The sequence below is a fragment of the Stomoxys calcitrans genome, chromosome 3 (assembly GCF_963082655.1).
Source record: "Stomoxys calcitrans chromosome 3, idStoCalc2.1, whole genome shotgun sequence".
NCBI classification, from domain to species: Eukaryota; Metazoa; Arthropoda; class Insecta; order Diptera; family Muscidae; genus Stomoxys; species Stomoxys calcitrans.
The window spans coordinates 74832690-74859406 of NC_081554.1; the positions used below are offsets into that span (position 1 = coordinate 74832690).

Sequence of the window (26717 nt, forward strand, 5' to 3'; positions counted from 1 at the left end):
GCCCTTCGCTAATGATGCGATAATTATTCGTAATTCGTGCGATCGTTTCTAAGTTGGTTCCCCAATTTTATAACCAAAGGAAGCCACCGTGGCGCAGAGGTTAGAGGTTAGGTTCGAATCCCCTCCTAATGCCGTCGACATTTGTGTGGTACTATGCCACGTAAAACGGTTACAGTCTGCTATCAGACTTACTTAGACGTTTTCGTCCATTGTGATACCACAGTAAAAGAAGAAGAAAGATGTCTTCTAGTTCCTACCGTTGAACCATCCAGATGGCTTTTTAAAGCCCAATAACTTGCGAATGTTCACATTCAGACAGACAGGTTCTCAAAGAAATGAGAACCTAAAGTGGAACTCCTTCCAACTGCTAGTGCGGGACACACACACAGAAGGTGTTCCATAGTCTCTTCTTCCTCGATGTCCCTACAGCTTCTGTAAAAGTCGTTGCTGGCAACCTTCAGTCTGTCAGCATGTTTTCCGATTAGACAGTGACCTGTCATGACGGACACAATGACTGAGACGTCTGTTCTAGCCAATGACGGCAAAGCAGTAGACCTCTTCAAGTCTAGATGAGGCCATAATTTTGGAATGCCCACAGCCTCTTCTTTGTGACCATCTATCATTCGTTGCCCTTCGGGCCTGGTCCTGAAAACTTAGCTAACATGTCGCTAGAGGCATACCCACAAATTCCAGTGTTCCTGGTGTGTGTAAGGTAGTTCCTAGTCTCGCAAGCTCGTCTGCTTTAGAATTCCCTGGGATATCTCTGTGGCCCGGCACCCAGAAAATGTGAATTTTGAACTGCCATCAGCCATCTCGTTGAGAGATCTGCGACAGTCGGGGGCGGTTTTTGTGTTCAGAAATACGTTCTCCAGGGATTGACATTATAACTTAGCCATTCCACCACTTCCTTAATTTCAAGGATCTCTGCTTGATACACACTGCAGTGGTCGGGTAACCTCTTCGATATGACAAGTTCTAGATCTTTAGAGTACACCCCAAAGCCCACCTGGTCGTTAGTTTGGAACCATCCGTATAGAAGTCTATGTAACCTTTGTTACCCGGGATATCGTAGTTCCAATCGGTTCTATCAGGCATTGTGGTACAGTAATTTTTATCAAAAAACGGCTCAGGTAGGGTGTAATCCACCCTGCCTGGAACATCGGATATGGTATCAAGGATAACACAGTGTCCGTAGCAATTTGGATAACCACAATGTCCAGAGGCATAAGATGTAGCATTAAATTCAGTGCATCAGGTGGTGTCGTCCTCAGTGCGGCTGTGATGCACAAACAAGCCATCCTTTGGATCCGGTTATGTATTGAGCAGTATGTGGATTTTTGAGGCGCCGTCCACCAGACCACAACACCGTATAGCATAATAGGTCTGACAACTGCAGTATATACCTAATGCATGACACGCGGTCTAAATCCCCATCTTTTGCCAATGGCTCTCTTGCAGGTGTATAGGGCAAGAGTGACCTTTCTTGCCCTTTCCAAAATGTTTTGATTTGAAGTTCAATTTCCTGTCCAGCAAAACACCCAGGTATTTTGAGCTTTCTGTAAATGGAACATTCTCTCCACCCAATGAGACAGGTTCCACTGTAGGCAACTTGTATCTCCTGCTGAAAAGAACTACTTCTGTCTTGCACGGATTTATGCCTAGACCACTTTCGATAACCCACTTTGCTGTTGCACGTAGAGCTTCATGAAGTATATCTCTTAGAGTGCTGGAAAAATTTCCCCTAACCGCAATTGGCACGTCATCAGCATATGCCCAAAGGATTTTCGGCTCAGACACAATTTCCCTAATGGCCTCCGACGAATGCATATCAATGACCTCTTCTAGCGCCACGTTGTCCGTTGGAGAATTTCCTGGGAAATGTGTAACAACGTGTAGTTCTAGTGTTTCCCACTAGACATTGTCCATACATTCTCTGACTTCTGGATATACCACACCGTAATAGGTCTCGATGGCAGAATCTTTAGGTCTCGATGACAGAATCTTCCTTAGCCTAGAGGCCTCAGATGTATCCTCTACGGAGTTGCAGAATTCTACCCAGGATTTGTTTTGAGCCTTTCTAAGCTCGCTCTTATATTTTCTTAGCTCAGCCTTATAGATGTCCAAATCGTGTGGTGCTCTTGTGGCTTTTGCTCTGTTGAAGAGTTCTGCAGTCCTTCCTTAGACTCCAACCAGCTCTGGGGTCCACCAATGCGGTCGTTGTTGGCCCCTTGGCTATGCCATGTAAAAACTTCTCCCAAAAGAGCTGTCGCACTGCAGCACGCCTCGGCGTGAGCTTGAAATTTAAATCGGACCCGCAATCATTGACATGTGAGAAATTTGCCCTTGTTCCTTAATGAGATATTCATGGGCAAACTTATAATTTGCATATATCCGATCGCCCGACTTTGTGGTTTATAAAGGGTGATTTTTTTAGGAGTAAAGTTTTTCGGTATTGCAGCATTGATTGATAATTGTGTCTAAACGTAATATGTGGCATAATTCTGGCTATGTGTCATCAGCTCGATGGAAATCCATTGTTTTATTGAAAAATTGTTTTCAGCGATGAGGCTCATTTCATTTCTCTCAGTGTCACAGCCGGACATGCTAACCCCTGCGCTACGGTGACCGCCTTCTTTTATTTTGAGTGTTTTATGGTTAGACTTCTGTCAAAAACTCGAAATTCAAAATCTTTTCAAACTTGACACCGCTTATACTCGATTTCCAATAATGCCGAAGCATGATTTTCAAGCTGTGTGATTCATATACTCCTGCATTCAAATGCACTTTTTATTTAACTTTCACTTAACAATTTTTTCTATTACAGAATTGAAACAAATTAAAGATAAATCGGGTGATTCGTTCTACATACGTGTTGGCTTTGATAGGACTGGTGACTTGAATGAGGGAGATTTGCGTTTTGTTAAAGACGAAGTTCTGTATGTGGACAATACGGTGTTCAATGGAACCTTTGGCTTATGGCGTGCTTGGAAATTGGACTCGAAAGGCTATCGTAAGGAATGTGGAATAATACCATCTCAGATGAAGTATGTTTTCTTTTAGTCCATTTTGTAACATTGTCATCTTAACTGTGATATTTATTTTTTTTTTATAGAGTTGAGGAAGAAATTCGCACTGCCGAAGTTGTGGAGTGTGAGGGTGGCAGCACAGCTCGTCGTGGTAGTACATCAACACGTCGCTCGTTTTTTCGTCGAAAAAAACATCAGCGTAGTTCCTCCAGAGATTCCACGGAAATCGCTAGTTTCAGTAATACCCAATTGAGTTACTTTCCTGATTCAGGCATCCTCAATGATGATGGTGGCATTTTGAGCTATCAACGTGTTGAACGTTTGGATTGTAAGTTTTTTTTCCCCCAATTCGAAAGCTTCCATTTTAATCATACTCTTTAATATTTGCAGCTCCCGTGCGACGTCCGGTTTTAATCATAGGCCCTCTATCTGAATGTGTTATGGAACGCCTTACAATTGATTTTTCAAACCTTTTTAAGTTTTGCGATGTTACCGTCATGGATTGCTCTCAGGAGGCCATGGAGGAGGGCTTGCAACAAAATATATTCGTTGATTATCGACGACGTGGCAATAAATTCGAATGCACCACCATTGAAACCATTAATAACGCTTGCAAAAATGTATGTCGCCGATGAAAGCTAGGAAGATTTCTTCTGAAAATTTAAATATTTTTTTCTTTGTGCTTTCTTTAGGATCGTCGGCATTGTATACTTGATATATCAATATCAGCAGTAGAACGCTTACAACGTTTACAAATCTATCCGATTGTTTTACTATTACGTTTTAAGTCTGCCAAACAGATTCGTGAGATACGTGATTTTGGAACTGATAAAATTTCAGCCAAGGCAGCAAAGGAGATGTATGAACGGGCACTTAAGCTTGAAAGTGATTATAAACAATATATCTCTGGTAAGTTCATTAAATATTTGTCAATTACTTCAAGAGTATTTGATAAGTCTATATTGGGGTGGGAAGTTGCCCCTGTTCCTTAGTTTAATGTTCAAGGGCAAAATTTGCAAATTTTGCATTTGCATTCTGGCGTTTAAATAAAACAATTTAACCAAAAATGCGAGATGCTTTCTCTAAGTGATTTTTAAATCCATCACAGATGTATATTCAGTTTGTCCTTCTGTTTGCAAACACAATGAAATATCCATTTCCAATCCTTTAATGCATATAACCTAGGTCGTCACCAATTTTTAAGAAATCCACCAATGCCCACTCGTCTGTCCGTCCGTTGACATCTTAGTCTTAAAATGAAGATTTGGAACTGTAAGTTGTTCTAAAGCATTGGATATCTGTGAAGAGAATGGTGTAGGTTTAACTATGTTGTTGTTGTTGTAACCACAATTTCGTGTAAAGGTGGCGATCCTCGGCAATCTCCTATAGGTGAGCAAACTCGTTCCGCGCGGCAACAGGGTGGCCATTGGTAATTTAAAGGCGCCAATAACTCGCCTTGTTATATCGAGGTGCCGCCCGACCTCTCTCTCTGAGACTCTCCGATCGATACGGCTGATAGTCCGCGACTGCCGTTGCCGCTACTCCGTATGAAGCATTCCATTATGCACAAACTGTGGACGCGCCCGGTACTACTATGATTTGTCGGAGGTGGTCAATTTCTTCAGGTGCAATGGGAGGCGGTCGTTCTCCAAGGACCATATTCATTCGGTAGCTATTCACCGCATCTGCTACCGTACCTGTCTAGGCCCGCTTGATCTAGAGGTTCTCTTCTGAAGTGCTTGACCTCACGCTTCTCGTGACAGCAATGAACACCACACAGATCGGGCCTCAATGTTCCAACTCGGGTGGTACCTTGCCGGGAAATTTGACTTTATTTGGATATTGCTACAAAATGGATCAATCTCCCCATTTAAGGTCTTACTTACTTTAATTGGCTATGACAGAAGATTTGTTCCACTAACCGAACGTAGAAAAGCGTTCCAAGCGCCTCGATCTTTTGCGTTCATTCTAAAATCTCTGACATCAAATTTCGAGGTGTCTCCCACAACTTGATCTTTCCATCGGGCTTTTGGTCTTCCCGCTTTGCGTGTACCACCACCAAAAAACTTCTTTGCTGGAGCTTCTTCATCCATTCTGAGAACATGACCTAGCCAAAGCAGCCGTTGTATTTTGTTGCGTGTAACTATGCTATCGTCGTCATACAGCTCATACAGCTCGTGGTTCATACGTCGCCTATATTCTCTTTTACGAAGAATCTTTCTCTCAAATACTCCAAGCACTGCCTCATCTGCTTTCACAAGTACCCATGCTTTAGAACCATATAACAGCACGTGTAGTATTTAAGGAACCATAAAAGACGCGTTAATTACCCGATTTCGTTGAGCAGTAAATTGTATTAGAGCCTTCGATATCTATGCCTTTATCAGATCTTATTTGGATACATCTACTATATTGATCGATCTTTCGATTTAAGTTCTTCGGCCCATAAACGAGGCTTGCATTACACAATGTCGCTGAAATTTTGGTTTGCGTCCAAAGTGATGTAGTTTTAAATCGTGTAGGAATATAACAGGTGATCAGTATTAGAGGTGTGTACGTTAGTTGTTGTTGTTGTTGTAGCAGTTTATTGTGTACTATCTTTCGTCTGCTTGATTCTGTTGAGTGTCAAGACCCAGGAACTCCGCGACTAAGATGGGGTGCGTCCACAGGGATCTGGGTCTGAGTCGAGTGGGTCTGGCCGGGCAGTTAAACAGGTGACGTGTATCGTGCGGTCCCTGGTTACAGTCGGGACATACATCTTGCACGTCGGCATCAATCCTAGCTCTGTGGGAATTGAGGCGGTTGCATCTGCCGGAACGTAATTGAGCCAGAATCACTCTGGTTTGCCGGGGGAGGTCGATTTCTTCGGGTGCAATGGGTGGCGGTCGTTCTCCAAGGACTACATTCACCCGGTAGCCAGTTAACGCGTCTGCTACCGTGTCTGCATGAATGTTGTTCAGACCCGCTTGATATGCCGCTTGATCTAGAGGTTCTCTCTTGTAGCGCTGGACCTCACGCTCTAGATCATGTAGATCTACCTTAAGGCTTCTGGGCGGTGGGTATCTATCCACAAGATGATGATTTGGATGATTTCTGCGATAACAGCCCAAAAGGTATTGCTTAGACAGCATATAGTTATGTCTTCGCACTGGTAGGATCTTTGTCTCCTGGTGGAGGTGGTCCACATGAGAACTAAGGAGGCAGCCCGTCGCAGTTCGGAGGGCGGCATTCTGACAGATCTGAATATTATTCCACTGCGTGTCACAAAGCTGACGTGACCACACTGGCGCTGCATAACTTACCACAGACCGGCCAATTGCTTTGTACGTGGTCAACAAGGTTTCTTTGTCTGCCAGCGAGTGACTTGAGGACCTAGTTTCTACTTTTGACTTTATCGCAGATTGCTGTGGCATGTGTTAGAGCTGTCAAATGTGACGCCAAGTATTTTGGGACACTTGATGGTCGGAATCAATTCTCCATCGACCATCACAGTCAGCTCAGAATTCACCTCACGCGTATTTGTAGTGAACAGTGTGGCTGAAGATTTGGTGGCGGATATCTTCAGATTTCTTGCAGCGAAATATGAGGCAAGCTCGTTGAGGTAGACGTTCAACCTATCGCAGATGTCATCAATGGGTGGGGGGCCTGATGCCAAGATCGTACAGTCGTCCGCATATGATACGATCTCTATGCCGTCTGGAGGAGGTGGGATGGAGGATAGGTAGAGATTAAACAGAGCCGGAGATATCACCCCGCCTTGGGGAACTCCCTGTTTCACTCTACGGTGTTTTGACTTCTTATCCCTAAATTCCACAAATGACTGGCGGCCACACAGATAATTCGCCACACAGATAATTCGCGACCCAACGTTTAAGGCCTGGCTGGAGGGACGTGTTGGCGATGTCCTCAAATAATTTGGCATGGCTGACCGTGTCGAATGCCTTCGATAGGTCCAATGCTACGAGGACCGTCCTATCACATGGCCTGGGTTGATTGAAGCCACGGCAAATGTGTGTGGTGATGGCATGCAAAGCTGTTGTTGTGCTGTGCAGTCTCCGAAATCCGTGTTGATGCTCGGCGAATGGAAATTCTCCTACGAGGCTCGGGAGGAGTAATGCCTCAAGCGTCTTAGCCACTGGTGAGAGAAGGGAGATCGGTCTCTACGACTCCCCCAAACTCGGGTCTTTACCAGGCTTCAGTAGCGGGATCACTCTGCCCATTTTCCAGACATCGGGAACTATAAGAGTGTTCAATGACAGGTTAAGGACAGTGGTAAGGTACTCAACTCCAGGTAAATCCAGATTCTTCAGCATCAATGTAGAGATTCCGTCGGGGCCCAACGCCTTGGAAGATTTGGCGCCACGGATGACATTCGTAACTTCGCCCACGGTAAATTGTGATGGCTGTTCATCGGCTCGGAGACCACGAATACGGCGAATGGCTCTCCTCCTTGCCCTGTCTCTCTCGGGATGCACGATAAACTGACGGTTGAACAACCTGGCGCATCTCTTCGGATCAGTCACGGTTAACTCGCCAAAAGTGACTGAGGTCCTGTCGTCCCGTCTACCGGGGTTCGAGAGAGACTTAACAGTGGCCCACAATTTGCCTGCACCGGTGCCTAAGTTACATTGCTCCAAGTGTTCCAGCCACAAATTCCGCTTATGTTCGTTGACTACCCTGTTTATTTCCAGATTCAGCTCGCTGATTCTGGGGTTAGCGGGGTCCATAGCACGAATCCCATCACGCTCGTCTGCGAGTACCACTGCTTGCGCCGGGAAATTGGGTCGCACTTGCGGTATTCGACCGGCTGGTATAAAGCGAGCGGCTGCTGCGTTGATGATGTCTCGGAATTTCTTCTCGGCCACAAGCACATCAGAGGGGGGTGGCAGTTCATTGAAGCGGCGATTGGTATACTCTCTGAAGCCAGTCCAATTGGCCTTCTTGTAGTTGATGAACGTTCGGCGCTCAGAGGTTATGAAGTCGGGTGGTCGGTCGATTGTGAGGATTATGGGGAGGTGGTCTGACCCCAAAGAGATGACGGCTTGCCAGGATACGTCACTCAGGAGATCAGGGGATGCGATTGAGATGTCTGGCGAGCTGCTGCACCTCCTCGTAATCCTAGTGGGGGCATCCTCATTCACCGTGCAAAACGTGGAGCTATCTATTTGCTCTGCCAAAGCTATGCCACGCTGGTCGTTGCCTAGGGGAGAATGCCATGACGAGTGATGTGCATTGAAATCCCCCAGAACCAGACGACTATGGCCAGATAGCAACCCACTTATGTCGGGGCTGTAGGCCTGGCCATTAATCGGGTCACAGCTGCCAACCGGCGGTATATACACGTTGTATATCTCTATCTCGGCAGTACCAGACTTGACTGCTACCCCCATACATTCCATGTATGGGTCACTAGCGTCAAGCGCAGGCGAGATAGGTCTATACTGCACGGAATGGTGTATAACGAAGGCCAATCCCCCACCTCCATTCCTTGAGCGATCCTTACGTAGCACATTGTAGCCGTGACAACTGTGCAAGCTGCAGGTGTTAGTCAGCTTTGTCTCCTGGATCGCTGCGACCGATATGCTCTTCCGACTCATAAAATCCACAATCTCATCAATCTTGCCTCGCAGTCCATTGCAGTTTAACTGCAGGAACGATACATTTCCCGACACTGGCCTGGCAATAGTAGGGCTAGGGTGCTGTCTTTGCATAAATTGCCGTACGGGAGAGGTCGGGGGGGTCACATAGTCCGACGACGAGGACGCCGACGCTTGTGACCCACTGCTGGCTATGTTCGCACAGCACCTAGCGACATAGCCAGTATGACTATACTCCCGTAGCGAAGTTAGGCCAGAGCAAGAACGGAAATGTACCCACTCCAAGCACCTGTTACACCTCACCGACACTGACCGATGATGAAGGCGGTTCTGGCAACGGAACAGAACCAGGGTCCGGGGTTCTTTTCAATCCCGGCACGGACCAAAAGCATACGGAGAAGGCACTCCGGGATGTGCCTCTCCCATGACGAAAAAAGACGAACACGTACACTGAGGCGGCAGCCCTTGCCGATGAAGATTCCATCGGGTCAATCCGGTACGTACAACCGGCTGCCATGGGATTGTTGTTGTTGTTGTAGTAGCACTGTGTGTGGTACACTGAGGCGGCTGCCCTTGCCGATGAAGGAATTCATCGGGTCAATACGGTACGTACAAGCGGCTGCCATTGGATTGTGTACGTTAGTTGTCGTGTCATGCGTAAATCACGAATGAGTCACGGGATTTGTGAGTGATATAAAAATTCAAGTACGTGATCGTGCGTGATTGTGCGAGATTGTGTTTGAATTCTTCGTGCCTGAGTGTAAGTGAGTGAAATCACGCTCACGAAAAACTCGCGACTAACGAGAAAATTTACGAGATACTCACGAGAAAATCACCTCTACGGTTAGAATAAATTTGAAGATATCTGCCACCAAATCTTCAGCCACATAGGTGCGTAGGAAGCTGAAAGTGATGGTCGACGAACTGACAATTCCGACAATCAAGTGTCCCACAATACTTGGTGTCACATTTGACAGCTCTTACAAATTCTCCTCACATGCTACAGCAATTTGCGATAAAGTCAAAAGTAAAAACAAGGTCCTCAAGTTACTTGCCGACAGCACTGGGGGTGCTGACAAAGAAACCTTGTTGACCACGTACAAAGCAATTGGCCGGTCTGTGGTAAGTTATGCAGCGCCAGTGTGGTCCCGTTAGCTTTGTGACACGCAGTGGAATAATATACAGATCTGTCAGAATGCCGCCCTACGAACTGCTACGGGCTGTCTCCTCAGTTCTCATGTGGACCACCTCCATTAGGAGACAAAGACAATACCTTCTAGCCTGTAATCGCAGTGACCATCCAAATCATTATCTTATGGGTAGGTATTCACCGCCCAGAAGCCTTAAGGTAGATCTACACGATCTAGAGCGTGAGGTCCAGCGCTTCAGAAGAGAACCTCTAGATCAAGCGGGCCTAGACAGGTACGGTAGCAGATGCGGTGAATAGCTACCGGGTGAAAATGGTCCTTGGAGAACGACCACCTCCCATTGAACCTGAAGAAATTGACCTCCCCCGGCAAACCAGAGTAGTTCTGGCTCAATTACGATCCGGCATATGCAGCCGCCTCCATTTCAACAGAGCAAGGATTGATGCCAACGTGCAGGATGTATGTTCCGATTGTGACTAGGGACCACACAACACACATCACCCTCCCCCTTACCCCAATTTTCAGAAACGCCAAATCACGGAGATGGGTGGTGCGATTTAAGCGAAATTTTGTGTGCTCTCATATAGTACCCTAAATATAAAAATTTGGTATCCAATTTTCGGATGGGGTACCTAGGGGGGCCGTCCCACCCTAAAACCTACCAAACATATATTTAGACCAATCACGACAATATGGGACTCAAATGAAAGGTATTTAGGATAAGAAAACGTATCTGAAAATCCAATTGTAGGACCAAGTGTTTGGGGGACTAACCCAACCCCCAAAACACCCCTAAATTGGACATATTTACCGACCATGGCAATATGAGACTCAAATGAAAGGTATTTGCCAGTAGAATACGAATCTGATATCCAAATGTGGGACCACGTTATGGAGTATTGCTCGAATCTGGTATTAATATTCGGGAAAAGTATCTATGGGAGCAACCCCTAAATTTCAGCCAAATGGTATAATAATTGTGCCCTCTAGCGGCTCAAGAAGTCAAGATCACAGATCGGTTTATATGGCAGCTATATCAAAACGTGGACCGATATAGCCCATTTACAATACCAACCGACTAATACGAAGTAGTGGGCGCCCCAACCCAAAACCTACCAAATATATATATACGCCAATCACGACAATATGGGACTCAAATGAAAGGTAATTAAGATTAGAAAAAGTATCTGATATCCAAGTTTTAGGGGGACCACCCCAACCCCCAAAAACACCCCTAAATCGGACATATTTACCGACCATGGCAATATGGGACACAAATGAAAGGTATTTGCGAGTAGAATACGAATCTGAAATCCAAATGTGGGACCACGTTTCTGGGTGTCCTCCCCTTCCCCAAAACACCCCCCAAACCGGACTTATTTACTGACCATGGCAATATGGGGCTTAAATAAAAGGTATTTGAGTGTAGATTACGAATCTGATATCCAGATGTGGGACCAAGTGTTTAAAGGGCCGCCTCACACCAAAAACATACCCCCAAAGGGGGAAATTTACGATCATAGCAATATGGGGCTCAAATGAAAGGTCTTTGGGAGTAAAGCAGGAATCTGATATTAATGTTCGGGAGAAGTGTCTATAGGGCCACCCCACTGGGGGTCCCCCCCACAGGACTTATTTACTGACCATGGCAATAAGGGGCTTAAATAAAAGGTAATTGAGTGTAGAATACTAATCTTATATCCAAATATGGGACCAAGTGTTTGGGGGGCCCCTTTCCCCAAAAAACATCTCCCAAAGGGAGCAAATTTACGACCATGGCAATATGGGGCTCAAATGAAAGGTCTTTGGGAGTAAAGCACGTATCTGATATTTATATTCGGGAAAAGTGTCTATGGGGCTACCCCACCCCCACAACACCACCCAAATAGTAAGTATTTGCTGACGATTGCAATATGTGGTTCAAATAAGAGGATTTTTAGTGTGGAACACGAATCCGATATATATTTTCAAGGACAACTCACTGAGTGGCCGCCCGCCCATCCCCCAAAACACCCCCAAAGCCGGTCATGTTTGCCGACTATGGAAATATGGGGCTCAAATTAAAGGTATTTGAGAGTAGACCACGTATCTGATATTAACATTAGGGACCAATTGTCTAGAGGACGTCCCACCACCATAACAACCCCCAAATAGGACGTATTTGCTCACCAAGACAATTTTGGGTCTTAAAGAGAGTGGAACTAAATATTTATGGTTTTTAGGGCCAATATCCCAAACCGGAAATATTTACTGACTTTTGCAATAAGGAGTCTAAATGAGATTAGAAAACTAATTTGATATCCAATTTTGAAGCCAATGGCAATATGGGGTTCAAATAAATGATAGATAGTTGTATGAGAATAGAGCACGTTGCTGATATATATTTCCGGGCTTAGTGTTTGGGGGACCACACCAATCCCCAAAACACCCCTAAATCGGGCATATTTACTGACCATGCCAATACTTACTTACTTTATTTGGCTATGACAGAATATTTGTTCTACTAGCCGAACGTAGAATGGCGTTCCAAGCGCCTTGATCTTCTGCGCTCATTCTAAAATCTCTGACACCAAGTTTCGAGGTGTCCCCCAACTTGATCTTTCCATCGGGCTTTTGGTCTTCCCGGTTTGCGTGTACCACCGTGTTTGCCTTCAAAAGACTTCTTTGCTGGAGCTTCTACATCCATTCTGATAACATGACCTAGCCAACGTAGCCGTAGAATTGATACCCATTTTCGGGACCAATTTTCTGGGGGTCTACCCCTTTCCCAAAATACACCACAAACAGCAATTTTTTACTGACCATCGCAATATGGGGCTCAAATAAAGGTATTTGGGAGTAGAATATGAATTTGATATCCAAATTTAGGACCATGTATTTAAGGCATCACCCCTTCCCCAAAACATTCCGCAAACTGTAAACATTTTTCAACCATGCCAATATGTGGCTCAAATGAAAGGTATTTGAGATTAGAAAACGAATTTGATAACCTATTTTGGTATCATGAGTTTGGGGGACGCCTCATCGTGTAAACTCCCCTAAACTAATGGCAATATGGGGTTTAAATAAATGAGATTTCAAAGAAGAGCACGATGCTGATATTTTTCAGGGCCAAGTGTCTGGGGGACCACCTCACCCCCGAAAACACTCCTAAACCAGATATCATGAGAATAACGGGCTGAAATAAAATATTTTTTTAGAATGGAGGACACCTTACATCCAAACTTAACTTCGTAGACCAATAAAGATCTTATGGGATCATAGATCATAGACCAATAAAGATCATCAGATAAAGGCACTTATAACTGTTTGTCAAGCGATATTCTATTTTCGTAGCATGGTATTTCACCAAAAGCTCATTAATTGTCAAAAATCAATATTCCAAAGATACTTTTGTTCCATATAAAGTAAAAGAAGGCGCAGCGGAGCGGGTTGCCCAAAAAGTAATTGCGGATTTTTCATATAGTCGGCTTGCTTTAGAAAAAAAGTGTAAAAAAGTATATTTGATTAAAGTTAATTATAAGTTTTATTAAAAATGCATTTACTTTCTTTTAAAAAATCCGCAATTACTTTTTGGGCAACCCAATATAAATAAAATAGAATAAAATACTTTATCTACACATATGAAACCCTATAACTTCTCATCTCTTTATTTTTTGTTTTTCTAATCTTTTGCAGCCGTTATACCTGGTGTTAGCATTAAACACATGTGTACTCAAATCAAGGATGCCGTTGACAAGGAACAAGATAAAATCTTGTGGGTGCCCGTTTCCAATAATTAGGCCTATTTGAGAGAACTTGGATCTGGTGGTCGTGGAAATTTCAAATCTTTTTGTTGTTTGTTTCTATTTCAAATCACAAACACACTGACGCACATAAAATTTTGTATTGTAATTTATAGGATAATTGAAAAAAAAAAAAGATTTTTCTTTCTTTTGGTTTTAATTCTTAACCAAGTGCACACATACACGCAATCAATTTTAAGTATTTTTCTTCAGTAAGAAAACTTTAAAAAGTTTCAATGTATTTATGTTTTTGTATTGTCCGAATTATGTTGTTTTTTTTTTTTGTTTCTTTCTTCTAAACTAACATAAAGTATTCTTTTTTTGTGTTTTTAGTTGTATTATATTTTAATTGCTACTATTATATGCCGTAATGTAATGTAATGTCTCTTTATTTTTTTCAAACTAAGCGCTTTAACTGAAAAGTATTTTCATTTAAAAGTAATTATTATTATTAAAAAAAAACTATTTTTGTTTGTTCTTTAAGTTGATTGTTCTTTTTTTTGTGTAATTTAATGTTTTTATTTTTTTTTGTCAAAAATTTGCTTATATTTCAGTTGTGTTTTCTGTTGCTTAGCGAATTCCTCGTGTTACTTGTTTAAAATCCAATATTTGCCTTAAACTCTGATGATGACTTATGTAAACAAAGTGCCTTCTTTTATATATGAAAAAAAAAAACAATTTTTATTATATACAACAGGAAACCATCATGCATATATTGATGTGTACATGCCTACTCCTCACATATTTACCCATTTCAATATACCTACATATATGCCCATGATTATATTAAAACAATTCAAAATTGTTAAAACATACATATATGGAATTTTTGTCACTAGATAATGTTTTTTTTTTACGTAAATATTTATATACATTTGTATTTGTTTATTATATTTTCTTCTAAAGTTTATATATATATATATAAATTATCATTTTTATTTCGGGTACAGGGTTTTATTTTAAACAATTTACAACAAATTACTGGAACGACGAGGACAAATAATTGAAAATTGTGTGTTTTTTTCTTTTTTAATTATATAGAGACATACACAATGAAATAAACTAATATTTATATTATTATTATTCTATATACATACAATAATTTTACATGCAAGAAACAGGATACTACTTGAAAAATAAAACAATTGTATTTTAAATTTTTAAAATAAACACAAATTTCTAATTGTTTTATTTTTAAAATTATTGGGTTGCCCAAAAAGTAATTGTCGGTAATATAGTCGGCGTTGACAAATTTTTTCAACGGCTTGTGACTCTGTAATTGCATTGTTTCTTCTGTCAGTTATCAGCTGTTACTTTTAGCTTGCTTTAGAAAAAAAGTACGCGAAATTTTGTTTACATTTGTTTGTTTGGCGTCAATTTTAATATGGGTACCACATGTATTGAAAGAAATTCATTTAACAAACCGAATCAACGTTTGTGATATGCACCTTAAACACCTTAAACGCAATGAATTCGATCCGTTTTTAAAACGAATCATAACTGGAGATGAAAAATGGATTGTTTACAACAACGTTAATCGAAAACGATCATGGTCCAAGCATGGTGAACCAGCTCAAACCACTTCAAAGGCTGATATCCACCAAAAGAAGGTTATGCTGTCTGTTTGGTGGGATTGGAAGGGTGTGGTATATTTTGAGCCGCTTCCAAGGAACCAAACGATTAATTCGGATGTTTACTGTCAACAATTGGACAAATTGAATACAGCCATCAAGGAGAAGCGACCAGAATTGGTCAATCGTAAATGTGTCATATTCCACCAGGACAACGCTAGACCGCACACATCTTTGGTCACTCGCCAAAAACTGAGTGAGCTTGGCTGGGAACTTTTGATGCATCCAACATATAGCCCTGACCTTGCACCATCAGACTACCATTTATTTCGATCTTTGCAGAACTCCTTAAATGGTAAAACTTTCGGCAATGATGAGGCTATAAAATCGCACTTGGTTCAGTTTTTTGCAGATAAAGGCCAGAAGTTCTATGAGCGTGGAATACTAAATTTGCCAGGAAGATGACAAAAGGTTATCAAACAAAATGGCAATTATATATTTGGTTAAACTTCATTCTAAGTTTTATTAAAAATGCATTTACTTTCTTTTAAAAAATCCGCAATTACTTTTTAGGCAACCCAATAATTCTGGTAAGTTGCTCTTTAGCTTTTTTGAAGTACTTACATTGTCTGCTGGACAAATCAAATTTGCTTTGACCAGAAGACCTCAGTTGCATTGCCAAAGAGCAAAATTGTTATAGAAATTTCTATTTCTGTATGGTATTGCTTGCTTTTTTACAATTTACTTACAAAAAGGTAAAATATATCGTTTTAAGTATGTGACCAATACTCGTCTGTTATAACAGTTTTATACCCATCACCATAGGATGGGGGTATACCAACCTAGTCATTCCGTTTGTAACACTTCGAAAATAAAAAGTATATATATTCAGGATCGTCTCGACATTCTGAGTTGATTTAGCCACCACGCGTAAAGCTAGCCGCTTAAAATTTTGCACAGATTCTTAATAATGGTGTAGGTCGTTGGGGATTACAAATCTGGCATACAAAATCACATCGAAGTATAGGGGGTAACCCTACCCCCAAAAACGACTTAAATGGGAATATAACCCATCATGCCTATATGGGACTCGATTTTTTGTTTCTTCCGTAGAATCAGAAACGGCTGAACCGATTTTCTTAAAATTTTCACAGATTGCGTAAGTTTGTGTGGAAGGAAACATAGGCTATTCAATTTTTTAGATATCGGATGGGGGCGGTCCCTCCCCCCTACCCCAACAACGCCATCCAAAATCAAAAGTGGACCGATGGCACAATATGGGTATCAAATGAATATCGTATTAAAATTTGGGTCCAAGTACCCAGCGGGCCTCCACAACCCAAAAACTCTTCTAAACAGATATATTTGACGTTCTTGTCAATATGGTGAAAAGTATTCGACAGGAGATTATAAATATGGCATACAAAACTTAGGACCAAGTAATGGGAGGTCGCCGCACACCCAAGTACCCCCAAATGGGCATATTAGCCAAACATGTGTATACGGGACTCAAATGAAAGGTATTAAAATTTGTGTTCAAGTCTAGGTGGCGCTTTTCTTTCCAAAAATATGTCAAATATGTTGATTGACCCATTATGACAATATGGGACTCAAATGAAAGGTATTTGAGACTAGAAAACGAACTTGATATCCAATTTTAGAGGCAAGTGTTTGGGGGTATGCCCGTAAGCGCCATCTAAACTGAACTTCATTTTCGATTGTGTGCTCAAATCATCGGTATTTGGGGGTAAATAACGAATTTAATATTTATTTTAAGGGAAAAGTGCCGGTGGCCGCCCCCGCCCCAAAACATCCTCCATACATTTCATATTAACTGACTATGGCAATATGGGGCTAACATTAAATGGATTTGGGAGAGCACCACGAATTTGATATCCATATTTAAGTGGAAATGTCTGAGTGCCATCCCTCCCCCGAATTTTCGAAATTTTGTTTGCACTTCACAATAAATATTTACCAATAAGTTAATATAGGACTCAAAAGAAAGGTATTTGGGAGTGGAGAAAATATTTGACCAGGAACCGAGAAGGGGCGCACTTATCACACATCAATGAAAGCTTTTCGATTCAAGTTTAAACTCAATGATAAGAGACTTATTTTTATAGCCGAGTCCGAATGGCGTGCCGCAGTGTGACATCTCTTTGAGGAGAATTTTTACATGACCATGCATGGCAAATATCGCCAGCATAAATTTTGTCCGATGTTATCGCCAGGATTTGAACGCAGGCATCCGTCGTTATAGGCGGACATAGGCTACAGTGGCACGAATTCGATATACACCTTCAAGGCGAAGTGTCCCAACCCTAAAAAGATATTAGAGAGTTAAGTCACAGCGGAGTGGGCCCGGTTCGGCTAGTAGTTCCCATATAAACCGATCTGCCGATTTGACTTTTTGAGCCCCTGGAATTCCGATTTGGCCAAAATTTTGCATGTGGTGTTCTGTTACGACTTCCAACAACTGTGCCAAGTACCGTTCAAATCGGTATATAATCTGATATAATTCCCATACAAACCGATCTCCCGATTTGAATTCTTGAGTCCTTACAAACCGCAATTTTTGTCCAATTTGGCTCGAATTTTGTACGTAGTGTTCTGTTATGACTTCTAACAACTGAGCCGATCTCCCGATTTGACTTTTTGAGCCCCTGGAAGTCGCAATTTTCATCCGATTTGGTTGACATTTTCTATGTGGTGCTCCGTTATGACTTTCTACAACTGTGCCAAGTACAGTCCAAATCGGTCAATAACCTTATATAGCTCCTATATAAACCGATCTCCAGATTTGACTTCTTGATCCCCTGGCAGCCGTATTTTTCATCCGATATGGCTGAAATTTTTGCATGCGATGTTGTATTACGACTTTCAATAACTGTGCCAAATACGGCCCAGTTCAGTCTATAACCTGATATAGCTCCCATATAAACCAATCTCCCGATTTCACTTCTTGAACCCCCTGGAAGCCACAATTTTCATCCGAATCGGTTGATATTTTGTATGTGGTGCTCCGTTATGACTTTCAACAACTGTGTCAAGCTGAAATTTTGCATGTAGTGTTCTGTTATGACTTTCAGCAACTTTACTAACTAAAGTCCAAATCTATCTAAACCCGGTATTACTTCCATATTAACCGATCAGCCGATTTGACTTCTTGAGGGCTTACAAGCCGCAGTTTTTTCATGTTACCCGGATGGATCAAAGCTAAAGGACAGAGTGGATCTTGGGGTCTACATTAAGAACCCATGAACTAAGATCTGTTTTAGACTTCGTGACCATAATACGGTCCTACAGGCGGACCCTGATTTTCAAAAGCGCCAGATCTCAGAGAAGGGTTGTGCGATTTAAGCGAAATTTTATGTGCCATCTTATAGCAACCTTAAAACAAAAATTTGTTATCTAAATTTCGGATGGGGTACCTAGGCGGCCGCCCACCCCCAAAACCTACCAAATATATATAAATGAAAAGTTATTTAAAAATTAAAGTTATTTAAAATTAGAAAACTTATCTGATATCCAATTGTCGGACCAAGTGTTTGGGGGACCACCCCAACCCCCAAAACACCCCTAAATCGGACATATTTACCGACCATGACAATATGGGACTCAAATGTAAGGTATTTGCGAGTAGAATACGAATCTGATACCCAATTTTGGGACAAAGTCTCTGGGGGTCCACCCCTTTCCCAAAACACCCCCAAACAGGACTTCTTTACTGACCATGGGAATATGGGGCTTAAATAAAAGGTATTTGAATGTGGAATACGAATCTGATATCCAAATATGGGACCAAGTGTTTGGGGGGCCGTCTCTCACCAAAAACATCCCCCAAAGGGGACAAATTTACGACCATAGTAATATGGGGCTCAAATGAAAGGTCTTTGGGAGTAAAGCACGAATTTGATATCATTATTCGGAAAAAGTGTCTATGGGACCACCCCACCCCCACAACACCACCCAAATAGTAAGTATTTGCAGACGATTGCAATATGGGGCTCAAATAAGAGGATTTTTAGTGTGGAACACTAATCCGATACATATATTTTCAAGGCCAACTCACTGAGTGGCTGCCCATCCCCCAAAACACCCCCAAGCTGGTCATGTTTGCGACAATGGAAATATGGGGCTCAAATTAAAGGTATTTGGGAGTAGACTAAGTATCTGATATCAACATTAGGGGCCAACTGTCTAGCGGACCCATCCCACCACCATAACAACCCCCAAATAGGACATATTTGTTCATCACGACAATTTGGGTCTTATAGAGAGTGGGACTAAATATTCATAGTTTTTAGGGCCAATACCCCAAACCGGACACATTTGCTGATTTTTGCAATAAGGAGTTTAAATGAGATTAGAAAACGAATTTGATATCCAATTGTGAGGCCAATGGCAATATGGGGTTCAAATTAATCATATAAATATATGAGAATAGAGCACGTTTTCCGGGCTTAATGTTTGGGGAACCACCCCGATCCCCAAAACACCCCTAAATCGGGCATATTTACCGACCATGTCAATGTGGAACTTAAATGAAAGGTGTTGGGGGGTAGAGCATGAATTGATACCCCCTTTCGGGACCAATTTTCTGGCGGTCAACCCCTTTCCCAAAATATGGGGTTCAAATAAATGATATATAGATATATGAGAATAGAGCACGTTGCTTATATATTTTTCGGGCTTAGTGTTTGGGAGACCACACCAATCCCCAAAACACCCCTAAATCGGCCATATTTACCGACCATGTCAATGTGGAGATTAAATGAAAGGTTTTGAGGGGTAGAACAAGAATTGATACCCACTTTCGGGACCAATTTTCTGGGGGTCAACCCCTTTCCCAAAATACCCCACAATCAGCAATTTTTTAGTGACCATCGCAATATGGGGCTTAAATAAAGGTATTTGGGAGTAGAATACGAATTTGATATCCAAATTTAGGACCATGTATTTAGGGAATCACCCCTTCCCCAAAACACCCCGCAAAGGGTAAAAAATTTTTGACCATGCCAATATGTGGTATTAAAGATTAGAAAACGAATTTGATAACCTATTTTGGGGCCATATGTTTGGGGGACGCCCCATCGTGTAAACTCCTCTTAAGCTAATGGCAATATGGGGTTTAAATAAATGGTATTTGAGAGAAGAGCACGATGCTGGTAATTTTTCAGGGCCAAGTATCTGGGGGACCACCTAACCCCCGAAAACACCCCTAAATCAGATATCATGAGAATATCGGGCTGAAATAAATTATTTTGAGAATGGAGTACACCTTACATCCAAACTTAGATTCGTAGACCAATAAATATATGGGATTCAGACGGTAAGTCAAGCGATATACTATTTTCGTAGCATGGTATTTCACCAAAAGCTTTTTAATTGTCGAAAATAAATATTCCAAGGAAACTTTTGTTCCATATAAAGTAAAAAAAGGCGCAGCGGGGCGGGCCCTGTCCAGCTGGTAATAAATAAAATCCGCCTTGAATATATAAGGGCAGAACATAAAGTCTTTTGCTTGATTCCTAACAACAGTGAAGTGTGCGTACAAACAGGAATAGCTGCTGTCAACCTCGCGATTCAATGACGGGGGTAGAGTTCGCCCAGTTCCTCGGATACCATTGTGACTCGCAGCCTCCCCGCCTAAACACAAGCGAATCTGTTTTCAGACAGCTACCAAAACCGGACCCTAACCTAGTAATAAGAAACATTTTTTTTTGGAAATATAAAAAATTTATTTATGAAAATTAAAACAATTATAAAACCTTAAAGTTAACAAAAAATCTAAAAAAAATCGTGGTTACGATGGGGTCAACGGCATAAATTCTAAATATTTTTTTGCTTAAATAATGCAAGCGCATAAATACAATTATAACACATAATTTTTTTTTCATTATCACTAGCCTTAAAATATGGTAATTAAAAATAAATTATTATTTACAAAAAATATATAATTCTAATGAAAAAAGTTTTAAATAAGAAAAATTAATGAATGTAGTAAAAAATATAACACAAAAAAAAAATAAATAAATAATATTAAAATAGGTATAATATGGCCTTTTAGGTAAATTTAATTTATTTATATGTATACTGCTATTAATGACAAAATGCTTAAGGATTTGTGTATTTTTTTTTTGTTACAAAACTAAATATTTTAAAACATTGGTCCACACTTCCAGGGTGAGTGACACAAAAGTTCTAAAGTATTCTCAAGGTACAAAACGCTCCATATCGATTGTAGCATCGCAATGCAATATAAACTAACTTACATTTAATGTTTTTTTTTTCGAAAAAATTTATATTTACAATGATCTATGCTAAAATATTAAATTATTATAAAAATAGGTATATATATATTTATGGAATAAAAAAATAACAATTTTGAGACTAGTTTACATAAACATATGCAAGCTTATATACAAAAAAAAAAATTAAAACAAACGACAACAACTCACAACAATGAAACAAATATAATATTCTTAAGAAAACATGTTCATAAACAAGTAATGAGATGATCTGAATTGGGCTTAGACATTGCTGACCACTTTAAAGGTAAACTTCTCACATAAGAAATTGTAACAGCAATTCTTTTACAATCAACAAATTTCGAATGTATTTTGCAAGAAAAGGCTACACTCAAAGAATCTTGTTAGTTAATATAGCAAACAAAGTTTGCCAAACTTTTGTCTGATGAAAAAGGTTCTACAGTTGAAAAGAGCAATCTGGTAACATAGAGCTGCTGGGTATATGCAAAGCCGAAAGGTTTTTAGCATTCCTAGAATGTGGTTAAAATGGTAGTAGCCTAGTAAAGGAATAGCAAGGCGACAGGAATCGATAGCCAAAAATGCAAATTTTGCCCATCAACATTCTACTAAGGAACAGGGGAAAACTTCTCCCATATCAATGAGTGCAGTGCGATTCAAGTTTAACCTCAATTATAAGGGCCTCCTTTTTATAGCCGAGTCCGAACGGTGCGACACCACTTTGGAGAGAAGTTTTACATGGCATAGTACCTCACAAATGTTACCAGCATTAGGAGGAAAAAACCACCGCTGAAAATTGTTTTCTGATGGTCTCGCCAGGATTCGAACCCAGGCGTTCAGCGTCATAGGCGGAAATGCTAACCTCTGCGCTACAGTGGCCTCGATAGCCAGCTGGTCTATATCGGTTCGGTGGATACAAAGTGAAGGGATTATGCATCAGCTTGTTTTAACACATCAAAGATAGGTGAATCGATGCCCGGACAAAAGAAAGGAGCCAAAGCAGTATGAAGTAATTTCAGACAAGAAATCTTCTTGCCATCGCACAGTGGGCCAAACGGCAAAAAAATTGAAAATAATTCTACAACTTTTTATCTGTTAATCTTAGCGGTAAAAAAATTTCTAGATATTTGTAGAGTAGAACATAGGCTTTCAGGAAAGTGACCTAAGAAAGGTCCATATCTTTAGTACAGGGTGTCAAATTTGACCACTTTTGACTTCTCCAACATTCTGGGGGTCATAACTTTTTATCTAACCAACCGATTTGCATGATTTAGGATTATAGAGCTTGACTAAATCTAAACCAGTAAGGAAAGGCAAAAGTCGGGCGGTGACGACTTTATAATACCCTACACCTACCCTATAGGTACAGAGTGGGAGCTATATCTAATTCCGAACCAATTTTGATGGACCTCGGCGGATGTTTTCAGATGAGTTATTAAACAATCCGTATCAAATTTCGAGCAAATATATTCAAACTGTAATACATACGGTTGACAAATGCCAACATAATTGCAAAATCGAAATCTGAACCGATTTTGACAAAACTTCTTAGATATTGTGGTAGGCATCAAGGAAAGCGTTATGCCCAATTTTGGCAATATTGGTCAATAAATGAGCTTGCAGTGGCTCTAGAAGTGCAAATCAGGCGATATACATATATGCCAGCTATATCTAAATCAGGACTGGTTTCTAAGAAATTCACCAGTAACATTAGGAGTCATAAGAAAATCCGTGCTGCTACATTTCGAGAAAATCGGTTGACAAATGACCACTTTATTGCAATATTTTTCAAAATTGGTCAATGGTCAATAAATGAGCTTGCAGTGGCTCTAGAAGTGCAAATCAGGCGATATACATATATGCCAGCTATATCTAAATCAGGACTGGTTTCTATGAAATTCTCCAGTAACATTAGGAGTTATAAGAAAATCCGTGCTGCTAGATTTCGAGAAAATCGGTTGACAAATGACCACTTTATTGCAATATTTTTCAAAATTGGACGAACATATATATGGGAGCTATATCTAAATCTGAACCGATTTCGACCGAACTTTATGGATATTGTGGAAAGCGTTGTACAAAGTTTTGGCAAGATTGGTGAATAAATGCTCTTGCAGTGGCTCTAGGAGTAAAAATCTGGCGATATATATATATATATATATATATATATATATATATATATATGAGAGGTATATCTAAATCTGAACCGATTTCTATGAAATTCACCAGAAATGTCAAGAGTCAAGATAATGACATTCCTGCCATGACATTTTCGAGAGAATCGGTTAACAAATGACGATTTGCATTATTACTGCAAATCGGACATATATATGGGAGCTATATCCAAATCTGAACTGATTTCTATGAAATTCACCCACAATATCGGGAGTCATTCCTGCCAAATATCGAGAAAATCGGTTAACAAATTACCATTTTATTGCAGTATTACTGCAAATTAGACAAACATATATATGGAAGCTTTATTCAAATCTGAACCGATTTTTTCCAATTTAAATAGGCTTCGTCTCTAGACCGAAAAACATGCCTGTACCAAATTTGAAGACGAACGGATGAAAATTTCGACCTGTAGTTTGTACACAAATTAACAGGGACAGACAGACGGACATAGCTAAATCGAATCAGAAAGTGATTCTGAGTCAATCGGCATACTTATCAATGGGGCCTATCTCTCTTCCTTCTGGGTGTTATAAACAAAGCAAGCAACAAGAAACAGTAGTGGTGTAGGGTATAACAAGTAAGAGCGTGATAAGTTCGGCCGGGCTAAATCTTATACCCCCTCCACCATGGACCGCATTTGTCGAGTTCTATGCGCTGTACCTCATCTTAAGCTAATAAAGAATATTGAATAAGAACTGTTATTGGTCCGATTCGGAACATAAATGAATGCTGAACATTGTAAAGTCATTGTGTAATATTTCAGTTCATTCGGATAAAAATTACGCCTTGTAGGGGCTCAAGAAGCAAAATCGGGAGAGAGGTTTATATGGGAGCTGTATCAAGCTATTGATATCATGATCATGACCTTCAACGTATGTTGAAGGTCATGAGAGAAGACGTTGTACAAAATTTCAGCCAAATCAAATTAAGGTCTGGTTGTTGGAAGAGATACCAAAACACTTCGTGCAAGATTTCAGTTAAATAGGATAGGAATTGCGCCCTCTAGAGGCTCAAGAAGTCAAGACCCAAGATCGGTTTATATGGCGGCTATAACAAAACATCCATACTTAGCCCAGTTGTTGAAAGTGACACCAAAACACCACGTGCCAAATTTCAGTCAAATCGGATAGGAATTGCGCCCTCTAGAGGCTCAAGAAGTCAAGACCCAAGATCGGTTTATATGGCACCTATATCAGGTTATGAACCGATTACCACCATACTTAGCACAGTTTTTGGAAGTCATAACGAAACACGTCATGCAAAATTTCAGCCAAATCGGATAGGAATTGCGCCCTCTAGTGACTCAAGAAGTCAAGATGCAAGATCAATTTATGTGGCAACCGTAACAAATATGGCCCACTTACATTGCCAACCGACCTGTGGACCAAATTCGGCACCGACATTGAGTGGTCTAAGTACAAGTCATTGTTCAATTTTGTAGAACGAAATATTGGTCTTTTTGATAGCCATATCCAAATATAGACCGATCTGAATCATATACGACACGGATGTCAAAAAGCCTATCATAAGTCACTGTCCCAAATTTTGGCGAAATCGGACAAAACATACGCCTTTTATGGGCCCAAGATATTGAAACGAGAGATCGGTCTATTGGCAGCTATATCCAAATCTGGACTGATCTGAGGCGAATTGCAGAAAGATGTCGAGGGGCCTAACACAAATCACTGACCCGAATTTTGGCGAAATCGGACCAAACATGCGCCTTTTATGGGCCCAAGACCTTGAAACGAGAGATCGGTCTATATGGCAGCTATATTCAAGTCCGGACCGATCTGAGGCGAATTGCAGAAAGATGTCGAAAGGCCTAACACAACTCACTGTCCGAAATTTCGGCGAAATTGGACAACACATGCGCCTTTTATGGGCCCAAGACCTTAAAACGAGAAATCAGTCTGTATGGTAGTTATATCCAAATGTGGATCGATATGGGCCAAATTGAATAAGGATATCGAAGGGCATAACACAACTCACTGTCCTATAATTCAGTAAAATAGGATAGTAAATGTGCCTTTTATGGGTCCAAGACCTTAAATCGAGAAGCCGGTCTATATGGCAGCTATATCCATATCTGGACCGATCGAAGCCAAATTGAAGAAGAGTGTGGAGTGGCCTAACACAATTCACTATCCCAACAAATGTGCTTTTATGGGGCGAACAAATGTGCTTTTATGGGGCTAAGACCTTAAATCGGCTGATCGGCCTATATGGGGGCTTTATCAAGATATATTTTGATAAAGCCCATCTTTGTACTTAACCTGCTTATGGACCAAAAAAAAAATTGTGTAAAGTTTCAGCTCAATATCACTATTTTTAAAGACTGTAGCGTGATTTCAACAGACAGACGGACATGGCAAGATCGTTTTAGATATTTACGACCATCAAGACTATATGTACTTTACCGGGTCGAAAATTGATATTTCGATGTGTTGCAAACGGAATGACAAAATGAATATACCGCCATCCTTCGGTGGTGGGTATAAATTTAATTTAGAAAAATTCAAACAAAAAACATTTCCTTGCCTATACCTTTGTGACAGAAGTCCTTCATACCTCCACCTCAATTCAGATGTCAACATTTCAACCTTCAAATAAATCTATATCATCCTTTGGCCTATACCAATCTTCGGTAGCATGTTCATAGATGGCATTTTTAACCTGCTCCTCAGCTATTTCAATAGGATGTCTATAATCGCTAGTCTCACCAGCACCACCCTCGGAACGTGGTGACCTAGAAGTGGCTCTAAAATCCAATGGTATGTTATAGCATTTGCATATACAGCAGGAAGGAAATCTAAACCAATCGGAGAATATGCCACGGCATTCGTTGTGAGGATCATAGGCCAAGAGACGATGTAGGCGATATTGTTGCTCACAGCGACATCCTTCGCGACAATACATCTGTTTATGTTCGTGTGTGCACTTCTCCCAGTGGACATACTGCTCGAATGGATAGAGATTGAGCAGAGCCAAGATTTCTCCACGGGTGTTGTTGGCCCAGAAGGGGGCGACCACTTCTTCCTTAACAGGACAAGCATTACTGCAAAGAGAGTAAACAAAGTTTAAGAAAAAATGACAAATTGAAGAAAGAAAAGGTTAAAGTCAAGGCTTAGCAGTAACCT

The 26717-nt window shown here is 40.9% G+C and overlaps 2 protein-coding genes across 4 annotated transcripts in view; one reads left to right on the top strand and one right to left on the bottom strand.

The window, feature by feature from the left end:
• The window catches only part of LOC106094557 (disks large homolog 5), a 71841-nt gene extending 57186 nt beyond the window's left edge, over positions 1 to 14655 (top strand). For all 3 annotated transcript variants that reach the window (XM_059364279.1, XM_059364278.1, XM_059364280.1), the window contains 5 exons: positions 2825 to 3044; positions 3113 to 3354; positions 3417 to 3646; positions 3719 to 3935; positions 13450 to 14655. In XM_059364279.1, coding sequence (XP_059220262.1) covers positions 2825 to 3044; positions 3113 to 3354; positions 3417 to 3646; positions 3719 to 3935; positions 13450 to 13553 — 1013 coding nt within the window. In that variant the 3' untranslated portion in view covers positions 13554 to 14655. The remainder of the gene's footprint in view (positions 1 to 2824; positions 3045 to 3112; positions 3355 to 3416; positions 3647 to 3718; positions 3936 to 13449) is intronic.
• Positions 14656 to 26068: 11413 nt separating this feature from the next.
• The window catches only part of LOC106094556 (protein spaetzle 4), a 65958-nt gene continuing 65309 nt past the window's right edge, over positions 26069 to 26717 (bottom strand). The window contains exon 3 of the mRNA XM_059364281.1: positions 26069 to 26635. Within this exon, the coding sequence (XP_059220264.1) occupies positions 26176 to 26635 (460 nt within the window). The 3' untranslated portion in view covers positions 26069 to 26175. The remainder of the gene's footprint in view (positions 26636 to 26717) is intronic.